We start from the raw sequence: 14,888 nt of genomic DNA, 5'->3' as shown, positions 1-14,888 counted from the left end.
TAATAGAATGGAACTAGCAGAAGTACCTACCTAGTCACCATTTAGGTGAATTTTTGGGTTGACTTAGTTTTTAGATATCATTGCATCAAATTCTTTGTGAACGTCGAACTGAGTTATGTTCACAGAATTTTTGTAACTTATGTAATTGTTGAGCGATTTTAAATAAATATTTATGGGTGACATTGTGATTTTCCATAGACATTTTTAAAAAGTGATATTTATACACGTTATTTTGATCCCTATTTCATCCAGAATTTTACTAAAAATAAAGGTTACATATAGGTATTACATAATAATGATTACGGTTATTATTTTTATTTTTTTTATAAAGAAACAATTTGTACAATATGCATAAATAGCTATATATGTATAGTATAATATTTATAATTACGGTTTAATTATTAGCAACAAAATTAGCTTAACGTAACTATAAAACAAATGAACTGATTATTAACAGTATAGAAAAGAAAATAATGTAACTCGTTAAGAGTTAGAAGCTACTTTAAAAATAGTACCCACTCGTTTTGTTTTTTGTAATTTAATTAAAAGTAACTTAACTTTTAACTTTTTAACTCTTAATGCCCAACGTTGCCTACCATCTATACATTGAGCATTTGTACCATCATGTACAATGTGTTTTCAATTATAGTAAAGCAAATATATATTATAATATGATGTACTAGTTACCTTGCATAAAATGTATAGTTATAAAAACCCTTAAAACGTTTTAAAAAAAATGTGCAAAACCATTTAGTAGCTCACTACTCGTATACAGCCATACATCATATAGGTACAATAACTCAATTTACAAAATAATGATTACTAATTAGTAATTACTTTTTTTAGGCTAAAAATAATCATGAATTTTTAAGTGAAACTTATTAGCAGGATTAAAAAAAAAATGGTTTTAATGTCGCCGGCTTTATTTAATTTTTTAATACAAGACATAATATTATATAAACATTTTAAAATGGATAATAATGTTAATTAGGATAACGAATCCTCTTTTCGTGCATCACTTTCAATCATCATAGACTACAGAATTCACGTTGATTTTAATTTTAATACTGTTGTAAAAATGACAACTGCACATCTCTAATACTTTTTCCTAAATTTTCTGCTACGAATATTGGCTGGCTCTGTGCTTGTGAAATTTGTTTGATGTTTTTAAATTATTTTAATGATCAACTATTTACTAGTTCATTTTCTTCACCATATCTGAATAACTCTAAGAGTGAATAAATAAATAATATGGTCGCGTGTTGTACAGTGCTTCAACTAAGTTTTGTGATGCCCGGTGCGAACAATTATTGGGTTGCCCATAAAATAAAGATACAATTTCTTAAGTAATTAACAAATTTCTATAGGTAGTGGTTATTAATAATCATATAAAATATTATATAAATATATGTTAATCGACATGGGTATATTAAATGTTTAAACTATATGCATGCTAGTATACTAAATAGAATCTAGAAAAAATATAAATATGTCTATTTTACAATTTTTATTTATACCAATATGATTTTATAAACAAATTATTATTCTTAGTAACATAATAGTTTATGATGTATATTTTTTTTACTGCACAATCTGTTCATAAACATATTGAACAATAAGTAAATGTAATAATGTGTATGAGTATATGAGAAAAAAAATGTTCACAGATTGAAAAATCCTTCCATCCTCCCATAGGAGAATCAATTTATATTTGCCTCTGTTCGAGATGCTCTGTATTATACCTACTTTAAATATGGTATTCTGAAACATACATGTCCATTACGATAAACTTGCATAATATTGTCTTATACCCATAATTGATAAAAACAACCACAATAGAAATGTATTATTTATTTTATAAGAGGTTTCTTTATTAAATTTATTTCACAATAATTTACTATTTAAGTGCCACATAACAAATTATTTTACTAATTATTTTATAATTTTGGTCAACACTTAACATATTATTATAATAAATATATATATAAATATAAAATAAGAGATACAAAATATATAACAACTTGTAAAACTTAAAAAAAATAACCTGAAAGTTATAACATTTTCCACTTATATCTAATTAGATCAAAATTATGTATAAGAGTATAAACATACAATATTATGCAATAAATACAAATATGTTAGTACCTATATAATTATCTTGAAAACTTCACTATTAAGTAATTATTAGATATAACCACGACCATCCACCTTTTTAAAATTAACATGATTATCAGAATATTAAAATTATATTTACCTCTAAGTACTGTATTTTAGGTGTATTATTTTTAGCTTATATCACAAAATACTACAGCTTATCAATTAATGAAAATAAAATAAACACATTTTTACTGAAATATAAGGATAGATTACGAACAAAGTTAACTATTTAAGCTAATATATAGGCTAGTGATGTTAAAACTTCAGACTGTCAGAAATTTCCAAACTAAATTATCAAACAAGCTATAGACATTTTTCTTAAATGTTCAAATAAATTGTAATGTAACATACCTACATAATCTATTACACATTGATCCTATCAATATGTATTTAATGCCAATTTATTAGATGTATTTTTAAAATTAGAAATCACACATTAAATTTTATATCATCAATAATATTTGATATAAAAATGTTCGGGTATATGTTAAAGTTTTACTTTTGAATTAGAAATTATTTTCAAATTCTTGAATTACTTAAATAGATGGAAATTTTCTCTATGAATTTGTTTAAATTTAACAGCACTACAGCAGGAGATGATCAGCAATATTGAAGGATTATTTTTAAATTGAGCAAAGAATATCCGTAAGACAAATGAGAGTATGAGACCAACATATAGTTCACTTATATGCGTAGGATAAATAAGTGTTACAAAAATAAATATCGGGAAAAATACAACAATTAAATTAACTTCAATGTTGTACAGAGTGCCGAATGTTAACGAATATAGTAAGAAAGAGATTGGAAACTTAATTTAAAATAGTAAAAATAATTTCAATAGATAATAATCATAGTCTATGGTGCCTATACCTACCTACTTGGTAGTCTAGTATAACAAGTTCAGTAAGTTTATTTTTAAAGTTAGGTACATAATATGTAAGTATTCATGACTTTAAACCATCAAAATATTCACTTAATCTTCACAAATAAATAAATCGAAAAAAAATCATTCTTGGTTTAGAATTAATGTTGATAGGTGAAATAAAATTAAGAGAACCTATAACAAAAAAATAAAAGATTTTTTTCTAGAGATTTTGACGACTGTTGAACGTCGTTCTCCTAGCTCTTATACACCGTGGTTCCCGAATAACCAATTTTTAATCATTACAACAATATAAGGCTTAAATAATATAGTAAAAACTAAAATGTACTTCGTAGTAATCATCCGCCCGTATATTTTTGTTAACTCAAATATTTTAGCTCCCCCCCCCCTCCCAATGGTTGTCATACTAGTGGTGCAGGTGATACGATAGTTGTGGCATTGGTGTAGGACACACGCCGTTAAATATAGTTTTGAACGTTTGTTTTTATTTTATACAAATAATAGTATTGCCACGAAAGTTTTTCGTTTTTTACATTACATAATATACATTATATATAATTTTTTACATATATATATATATTTTTTTTAAATATTAATGGCCTTGTGCGAAGTTGGAAACTTTTTCTGAGTGTACAATTGGGTCAGCGCAAAGTATCACGTCAAAGGAACCGACCGCATGAGAACGGTACACATCAAAGGCTTTCATTACTCTTCACTTTACTCAATTATTATGTATATATATATATATATATACATACACTATACACAATACACATAGGTATACTTTATATATAAAATATATACTACACAATATGTAATATGTGTATTATATGTATATATATATATATATATATATATATATATAAGATTTTTTGAATTCAAATTGTTTACTGTGGTGAAGACGTTATTGATTTCGTGTCCATTGTTCTTATGCCGAGTAGGTACAGAAATTACGCACCCTCAAGAATGTGTAAAGTAGTTTCGGAATATTTTTTTTAAAGTAGTTTTTCACTCAATAATGGGTCCACTTTTTTTTCTATTACATTTACTGCTATAGCGATCCGTTGATTCGAAATTTGTGTGTACGAAATGTTTTTAACATTAACGTATTTTATTGAAACTTCTAAAAAGAAAAAAAAGATAATTTGGTTAAGTGTACCTACCTATTTTGTTTTGTTTGTATACTTATATATTTACTGCGTAAGATAAACAAGAACATTTAATCGAAAATGTATTACATTTTATGTAGCTAAAATAGTTTCAATTTCGTTAATAACTGACAATTCAGCTAAAATTGTAATATTGTAATGGTTCTAGTATCCTTTATATTCGAATTTAGTGAAAACAATACTAAATACCCTGCATAGTTCAAAAACATCGCAGACTAAAGTAATTATTGCCGATTAAAATTAGCTTGCTAAATTGTACAGTTGAAAAAATCTTTACTAGTTTTGTACATAATGGATAAAAAAAAATAGTGTTCTTTATATACAATTATAGTATCCTACCTCCATTCAGCAAATTTAATATGATTTTAAAATATTCAACCTTCTATCATTTAAATTATGTAAAAAAATATTTTCGACGAAGTACATATTATTCTGTTGATTTTTATAATAAACAGAAATAAGAACCTTGAATGTAGTGATTCGTAAAATCTAAATAGATAAGCATGGAACTCAAATTGATAAAATCGTATTCGACGTTTGGTCTTATTATTGGGCCACTTATGTCGTCATTTTTAATCATATTTATAGTGACCTTTTTGTATCTTCAGAGAAAACTAATTTTGATAACTTTTGATTTATTCATTTTTATAGTTATGATAAAAGTATTATGCGTCATTCTCAGCTTAAATTCATACATTTCATACCACTCTGAGTATGTTAAGATCCTGAAAGTGTCTACCTGCTTAAGAAACTTATATAATTTTTTCTTAAGTTATAATACAAATACTTATTAGGTAGGTATTTATTGTTACGTTTCTAACATTTCTAACTAACTATACTCAGACAGTAATACAGTATACGTTATATTCAATACAATGGTAGTGAATGTAAAATTTTCTTTATTTTAATGTTCTTCAACACGGATGTACTTAGTTGCGATTTTCGTACTTAATAATAATATAATATACCACAGGTTCAAAAAATTAATTTTATTTGGGCAAATAATGAAAAAATAACACAGTAATATACTAATATATTATAATCAATTATTTTTAATCAAAAATATTTATTTTATTTTGGCTATAACGTATAACATGAGTACTTTATTATTCAAATATGATGACGTTGTGAGTTATTTTCATTGAAATCGATATTTGGACGAACTCTGGCATGTAATTCGATCATTATTAATATAAAATAAGTGCTTACAAGTAACAAACTTCACCGCGAGCTTAGTCGCTAGTGCAGTTTTTACCCCATCTATTTGTATTTTAATAAATTATATCGTTATTATTATTTAGATTTGGGGCAAACTTAAACACATGTTTTTCGGTTTTCTCGTTCTTTTTCTTTGCTAATATTTGTATTTGTTGTTGTATTTTTATACACTCTATATTTCATAAATAACGCGTGTAATAATAATATTTGCTCACCATCTCATTCCAAAAACTTATAATAGCTGGATATTTTAATATTTTATCTTATACGTACATTGATATTAGTAGGTAATATACGGTAGGTTATTCAACTAATTTTTGACAAAAACAAATCAAATTGTATAGTGACATTTATTACAATATCATTTCATACACTATACGTATTACTAGATGTTATATTATAAACTTATAAGTTATAAATGAGTATACGTATACTGAATGGTGTAAATAAATTTGTGAGATAAATAGCTTAATTTAATCTAAATATTTTGAAAATACTATTGTATAAAAGTAGTATTTGTATTTAGTAAATAACAGAATACGTAATGTCGAAAAAGTTTTAAGCCCATACGAATAATATTTTTTTAATTGCTATAAAATAACTAAAAGCTTTACCTATTTATATGCATTCAATTCCGTGAAAATTTAAACTTAAAATGTATGCAAATTTATTTTTTTAAATATTTGTTTTATATAATATAAGATAACAACTGATGATAAAAATTGTATTACATTTTCAATCCTATTAGCTATTATAAAATGTAAAATGTTATATACATTTTTAACTACAAAAGAATTCACATATTTTTGTAAATTTGGAAAATGTGAACTTTGAATTTGAACTTTAAAAGTTTATACGCTTATATAAATTAAACCTGTTTTAATGTATATTGGATACTTTTTAAATAAATTGCTATAAGTAAAACTTATTAGGAAGCTGGTTTTACATTTCTAACCTTATTCAATAAGCATAGAATGTTTCAACATAAAACGTTTATAAAAAAAACGAAGAAAATTCAAAAATTTCAAATACCAATATATTTCTATAATATTTATCTTAAAATAAGTCTAAAAAATATTTTTTGAATTAAATATTTCGTCTAGAAAATGTATCTTAATATAAATATTTTGGGAAAAGTTTAAATCTCTGCAGTTGGGTATTCATTATTGTATTACATAAAACGAATTTAACAGGATTATGTAAAAAACAATTTTGCGTAAAAGTGTTGAACCTCAGAGTTGAAGATTGAATAGCATTTTAAAAATCTGATAACAGACACAAAACAAATCACAATTGCTTTAATAAAAACACACATTATTGTTAATCAAATTCATTCATGGAATCACTTAGAGTTTTAACATGTGCATCTAATAAAAATTTCATACTCGTTTATAGTTATGATAATATTATATTATCGATTTAATAATAAAATAACTATCTCCTAAACGTGTTTTTCTACATTTCGAGTATAGACTTTATTCTCCGTTTAAACTTTAAAATATAATATTCAAAATTTGGCTAAAGAATATACCAGCTATTATATCAATATTATCTTGTGAATTCCAATTAAAATTATATGTCACAAGCGACAAGTATTTTGATGATTATATTGCACTTGATAAATTAATATTCAATAAACATCTGTTGTTTTATCGTTTTGCGGTCATTTTAAAATGTTTTTCCAATACAAGTTCTTTAGGTAGTAAAAGTAATTCTGTTGGTTGATTAATGCGTGTAAAACGACAAAAAAGTTTATTCTGTTGCTGACCCACTTGGTTCTTTACAGAGTTTTCATTACATCACTGAAAAAAAAAACACGTCGTCGTATGTCCATGTCTTTACGCTCTGCCTTTTTAATTTACATTGGAAATTAAATTTGTTTTGAACAAAACTTCTTTTTTTTCTCCAAAGAATGAGTTGACTGGAATGCATACTCATTATTTTCATGATAAAAGTGAAAGGGTGAACAATGAATTCATCTAGTGTCCCCACCTACATTCGCCACTAATTACACCATTATACTTCTAGGAGTGTTTAAGGCAGTCGACCTTTCCAAAAGATATTGGTAAAGTTTTGTTGTGTTTTAACGAAAGAGTTGCCGTTCAATTTTGTTAATTTTAAAATGAAGCAATCTCATGAAGGAACATTAATATCTATTTCTGTGTCATCGGTAGCGTAGACTTATTTTTTGTTTAGAATTTTGACGAAACAAATTATTATTGTTCTAAAATCACCAAATAATTATGCAGATTAGTTGGAGATGATGCATATTTAGTGATATATATATATATTTTGGTTTTCTAAAAGACAAACATATTCCAGCCTTCCATTTTTAATAGTTATAATTATAATTTAGTCGACCAAGTGACGCATAAATTATTTTAATGGAATTAACACTTAAACGTAATAACTATATTTATTATACTACATTGAATTATTAATTGAAAAGTCACTTCTTTAATTTAATTTTTTAGCTCTAAGTTTTATTTTTATTTTCAAACAATATTTTAAAAATAAAATGAAAACATTAGAATACTAATAGTTTTATTGATCTCATTATATTATATTATTTTATATTACTATTTACTAATAATGACTTATAAGTTAAAATATATAGGCATTCGTTACCACAGTATTATTAGTAGTTGTCGGTTGAGCATATAAATAGGTATGTAATCAATCATATCGAATCTCAACAAATATAAGCTAGGTAGCTTGTATTGTAAATTATATACAAAAGTTATTAAATATTGATGCAAAATTATTTTAAGTAAGTTCAAATAACCATCTGTAGATATTTTTATTTTTATTAAATAAATTACAATTATTACTTTTTTTCTTTTTTTTAAATAATAATTAATAGACATGTTGTAGTCAACAGCTAATAAAATAAATTCAAATATAAAAAAATGATTATATATTTATATTTAAATATAAAACAAATTCCATAAACCTAGGTACCTACATATTATTAATAATTGATCGGCAATATAGTTGATAAATAAAAAAAATATATACTATTTAGCCAAACGTTTGCCATTCATATGAGATAAAAAATGACACAGAAAAATATTAATACAAACCCGAGTATATTATTACTTTGAGGTTCTTAGTTTAAACATTTTCCTGAAAAATTATTTCGTTTTTTACTAAAGGAGTTCTGTGCATGGACGTAAATGTTTAGTGAGACATATTATTTACTTAATAAAATATCTTATATACTAAGCTAGTTCCACCGCTACAGAAAATAATTTATTTGAAGACTATAACTTATATGAAGTTCTTGAAAACTCTTAACAATTTGAATCATGCTTATTTATTACTGTTCAAAGATTTATAAATTATTATGTTGTTTTTTATTTTTAATACAACTAGTTTCTAAAATATACATTTGTAAAAAGTAAAAACTATTGCTCTAACTAATTTTCAACTTCCAACAAACTTCTTTATCGATTAAACGTCAAGATAACTATACTAGAATAATATTATATGATTATGTCAATTTAAAACGTAATTTAGAGTTTATTCGGTACACAAATAAAGTTATATAAAAAATTGCCTAAGTGTAATATACGAGTAGGTACTAATATGTATTCATATAATGGTAAACATTTTTAAACCACAACTGCTGTACTTACCTACAACATTAAAATATAAATTTATAATTGTATACACTTGTATTTGTTTATAATCTATTTTAAATAATTAATTTTTGTTTGTTTTTTTTTTCAGAAAATGCTGCATGGTCAAGAAAATTGTCTCAGATGCTAAAATTTACAACTATCGTATGGTTATTTATTGTCATTACACACTGAAGAAATTCATAATCATATCATTATTGTTTAGTATTCATTGATTCTCATGAGAGTTGCAACGATTAATTACAGTCTCGTTTAAATAATTATTACCCGGAAATTATACATTACTTATAAATATATAAGACAAATGTAACGACGTCGTTAAATTATGTATGCGTTATATGACAAACTTCTTTAATTATTTACAGGTTATACGTACAAAAAATTTAAGTTTTTATATTTAGATTATAAACTTTTTTTTCTCAAAGAATTATAAGCTGTCAAAATAAATTCAATGAAACCATACATTAATACATTTTAAGTTAAGGCAGGATCATTATATTGCAAATGAAACTTGATTGATATTTTTTTTATGTTCATATACAACAAGGAGGTAATAAATTATTAACTTATAACAATGCTATGGGATTTTACGTTTAAACGCACATTTTACATTTGATTTCACGAACATTTTGAATTAATTTAATTTTAAAATTACTTTTAATGATATCTTTATCAATTTTTTCGTAGTTATCTTTTTGTCAATGTGTAATTTAAACAGTATTAATTTTTTTTTAAATTAAATTACGTTTATGTTTAAAGGATTCATTATTACTCTCTGAATTGTATTTTTTACTTTTTTTTGTAATTTACTAGAAGGAAATCATTTTAAATTACATTTTTAATACTTAAGTTAAGTTAGTCAAACAATATTTGAAAAAAAAAAACATTCAAAATTAAGATAATAATTCTATGCCTTTATTGTTAAAAAGCAAAAAACAAAATTATAAATACAATAATTAATCTATACTCAATGTGAACTACCTATAGTACCACTTATGTAGATAACATAATATTATAGTAAAAAATACATATAATTATAAACACCTTAAATATTTATTTTATATTATAAAGGTGTAGATTAAGAATCACGACTGTTTTAGTTATTTATTTACATTTGCATTAATAATGTGATAATTTATGGTTTCGCTTTTCCTTCAGGTGTGGTATGTGTATTTGGTTTTGGTATACTTACCTGAAGAGCACGAGCGCACATGCATATTTTATACGCACGATATCACCAGGTTTTAATGATCAAGATTTATGAACTGAAAGGCGTTAAAAAATCTGCGAGCTACTAAATCAAAACTTAATTTAACAGTGGACGAGTTCAACAACGTGTATTACATTTAGGCGATTATATAGGTATATTTTAAATAGGTAGGTTTAGGTATATATATTATTATAAACATTAAGGTATCGATCTGGCTTGTATAATATATTCTACCATGTGGGCATTTTATAATATAATATATAATCAGAATTATACTGATGATAATAATTGGCTTTACAATGAAGTATGATTTTTATTTTGTGTGTGTGCCTGTCCTCACGACGAGCAGAAAAATGTCTTCAATCTTCAACTTCGAGGGGTTTCTGGAGGGTAGCACATTTTGCAATTTTAAATAATAATAATAAAAATATACCAAAAATAATCATGAAAAATGAAATATGGTAACCGACAGTTTTTTTTTACTCAAAACCGTTTTTCATGTACAGTGACTTATTCTGAAACGAACAAGAATTTTTGAAATCTATACTATACAGCAGATGCGAGACCTACGGTTTTGATCTTAAATTCTCAGGAATATTATATTTTGAAACATAATTTATCTATAATCTTCGAGTAATGATTAATTAATTATAATTGGTATTTAAAGTTCTGTGCGGGTGAATTTGTAGGACAGTATAAAAATATATTAAAGTAATTTGTCCCGGGTTCTCCTCATACCGTTACACGCTGTTCCCAACTTAAAAGGTTAAAATTAATAAACCATCGTCCAATGTAGATTTATGCATGTAATAACATCGACATTTTCAGGAAAAAAGTCCTTTTGAGAGTTAAAACGTAAGTGTATTGTCATTGGATAATCAAAAATCAGTAAAACCTATCGATTTTACGTAAAAGTGGATGGTATGTACATTTAAAAAAATATTAAAACGAAATTTTTATAGTTTTCAACATACTACAAAAAAATAATCAACAACCTAAAATAGTAAATTAAAATTATTTCTGAAATAATCACGGGTTATATCGTGCGTTATATTATATATTTTGTAGGCAGGTATTTTAAGAGTGTGAACCGCTTTGCAATATACATACCACCTTATACAGTTAACAGTGTACTTACACATAATATTGACACCTGCAGAGTGGAGTCGATCGGACGACGAGCTGGTGAAGCTAACTTCACCGTAATAATATCACCGTGAGTAGTACCCACATTACAATTTAGACATTTCAACAGCTCGACAAATGTATTAGGTAGGTCGTATGGCTTCGTAGGTATAGAGGTAGGTACCTGCATGTACCGAACACGAATGTGTGTGTAGAGCAAAAACATACAAAAAGTGTCTTTTCGATATCATTACTACCACGTACAATGTAATAATATTATATACCTATATACTATATTATATAGGTACATACGCTATACATATAAATATATATAATATACGGTGTAGAGTCGTGTATATACAGATATTATAATATAGACTCGCGCTTGTTATTTCAATGACTGTGCAAATATAATGTAAATATAAAATATAATATATCATGTATTATAGTGCCCGTATAGTTATTATTACTGCCGGTGGATTATAATAATATCACATAGGTATTGCTTTACCGATTTTTGAATACACCTATTATATTAATATTCAGCTGCATATTATTATTATATCACAGTAGGTATATACCTATCAAAGTATGAATTTTCACTTTGCGGCAAGAATGACGTCTAACCACACGGTTTAAAACATACTGTTATTATAAAATACATTTAAAGTCGTGCGTTTAACAACGTACCTAAACGATACATAAATATATATAAAATACGGCATGCATTATAATATTATATTGTTATACACAGCATGTATTCGTGTATTCGCGTTGTTGAGGATTAATACCACGTTTTTGACTTTTTGTTTTTATTTTTTTCTATAAAATCAATCGCGAGTTAATTTATTAAAGTTTTCTAATATATTTAATTAATCTCCTACCTTGTAATCTTTCTTCCGTTGAGTCAACATGTCACATAGATGGCCAGATGCGGCTCCAGTGATGACATTTTTAGTCTTCGTTTTCAGAAAATTTGGATATTATAATATGATTTTACTTTTGCAATTTTGTTTTTAACAGTACCTATACAATTTAATAGAAATATAGCTTGGGGGAGCTAGCCCCTCCCCCGCCCTACCCCTTTATCCACCTCAAAACTCTAAACTAACCTGTTCGTAAGTATAGTAATAATGTTATTAATAGTATACTTGTGGTATAAACCTATAACTAACACACTAACACTATTATGTACCTATAGTATACAATATACATACTTATATTATTAATGATAGGCAAAGATCTAATTATTGCGACAATTCAATAATTTGTTATTCAATTTCGTTTAATTAAAAAGCTACTTTTAATTAACATTAATGTTATACAGGTACGTAAATCGTAAACAAGTGAAAGTTTCTGTTTAAAGTTATTATGTTATTTAGATTGGTAGGTAGATTGTTAATTATCGTTTGAATTTTAAATGTAGCAGATGATATATTATTGATATAGTATATTACATTTTTGTTAGTATTTCAAGGCGAAAATTATTGACTTATCAACAATATATTAAACTGTGATTTTTTTAACACACAATATAGTAATTATTTAATATTTATTTACACACAAATATAAAGAATTAATAAAGTAATTAATAATATTAATAAGGAAAAATATTTTGTTTGTACCATTTTTGAACATTTACACACAACATTTTACAATTTTAGAATACTCTCAAACTTTATTTCTAATAATTCATGGTTCGTATCAAATAATGATTTTCGTTGTTAAATTATTTTGTAATAGGTTCTATAAATAAAATAACGTTATTTTATTATGCATTCATAATTTTTTAATGCCGTTTTACAATATGTAGATTTGGTATAGGAAATATTTTAGTAAATCATTTAAATTAACCCATACAACATTAATTGCAGATTACGATTTCATAAAGATAAAAATATTAGAAAACAAAACGTATTTACTTGTGTATTCAGGACTCAGGAGTGAACTCGACCAGCAGGAGTTATTTCATAATGGTCAAACTGCCATTTTACCCTAGGTAACTCAGCATCCTTTAAAATATTACATTAGGTTCTTTTTATGTTGTACATATAGCTATAAATAAAATCAAAAATACATAGACACAATACAATTTTCAAAATGTTTATATTATGTTAAGCTACTTATAGCTTATTATATTTTTATTTTAAATTGTATTCCTTTTTATATTCCTTAAATACTGATAAAAAAAATGTTTATAAGCTCAAACATTTAATATAAGCAGGTTCCCCGTGAGGTTTCTTTGTAGCAACTTAAATGTAGGTCTCTAAATAAAATACATGAACACAATTTTTTTATGAGCTATTAAAGTTCAATTTTCGACACAATCACAAAAATTAGAAAATTGATCGACTGATCTATTTTATTAAATATTCTTTATAAATTGTTCTTATAACAGTTCAATAATATCAAATGAATACATGGACGTATTTTATTTATTTTTTGTTAACATTTCAAGTAGGTACAAATAATGTATGGACAATAAGTTATAGATAACAAAACACAACGATTTTTTTCTTTGAACAATTCAGTAGATAGACAAAAGCAGCCAACAGAGATGTGAAATACTTTACCTACCTACATAAAATTAATTGTATTATTCACAATGACATTTTAAAAATATCCAGACTAATTTTAAGCTATTTATTCCACAATCCTATATAAACACCAATCTAAGGTAAGTAGGTACATCAGTTTTAACTAAATATTTTATTTTATGAAATTATATTATACAATGTTTGATGCAAAAAAATGACATCCAATTGTATCTACTACTGATAGATAAACTAATTACTAGACGGTAGTATAAATAAATTGTAAGATATCTTAAGAAATAAAGGTTGACACGCCGTCTGTGCTCAAAATCATTTTTCGAGTGCGATGATTCATCATCGTATTCAAATTTTATTTTATTTTACACATCCATTACAGCGACCAACTCAATGACGAGGTACATAATATTATGAGCATAATACACCCATAACAGTCATAACCATCTGGCAATTATACAGAACACCAACTGGCCCGGTTTTTTTTTAGGTTAAACTTTCTTGATCTGCCTGAAAAAATTGTTCATACTATTATTATGGAAATACACAGGATAATCTGTAATAAAGTTATTGTTATGTCCGTTTATTAGATTACTGTTTGAATTATTTATATTTTGACATAATAATAATATAACATATTATTTTATTTAACTATATAATATAGCTACTGCAGTAATAATTATCGTTTAAAATCGACGATTTTATAACGTTTCTTAAAAATACTCAACTTAAAGTGATTTTACCGCCCAAATGGTTTGAATTAAATTAATAATGACGTAAACGCTATAACACATTAAAGGACATGTTTTATCATTTATTTCTGGAATAAAAATAAAAAATATGGGTTACCCATTGGAAATCAAAAGTTGATTAGGGTACAATTAAAAGTGAAATATATTTTTATATAAGAATATAAGATTATTAAAATATTTATGA

The 14,888-nt window shown here is 25.2% G+C and overlaps 1 protein-coding gene across 1 annotated transcript in view; it reads left to right on the top strand.

The window, feature by feature from the left end:
* The window catches only part of LOC100165020, a 49,247-nt gene extending 39,305 nt beyond the window's left edge, over positions 1-9,942 (top strand). Inside the window, exon 6 of the mRNA XM_001951206.5 lies at positions 9,160-9,942. Within this exon, the coding sequence (XP_001951241.2) occupies positions 9,160-9,242 (83 nt within the window). The 3' untranslated portion in view covers positions 9,243-9,942. The remainder of the gene's footprint in view (positions 1-9,159) is intronic.
* Positions 9,943-14,888: the final 4,946 nt, after the last annotated feature.

This window comes from Acyrthosiphon pisum, chromosome X, assembly GCF_005508785.2.
Source record: "Acyrthosiphon pisum isolate AL4f chromosome X, pea_aphid_22Mar2018_4r6ur, whole genome shotgun sequence".
Lineage (NCBI taxonomy): Eukaryota > Metazoa > Arthropoda > Insecta > Hemiptera > Aphididae > Acyrthosiphon > Acyrthosiphon pisum.
The sequence above is the reverse complement of the archived record's forward strand: the minus strand, read 5'-3'. Positions and strand labels throughout refer to the sequence as shown.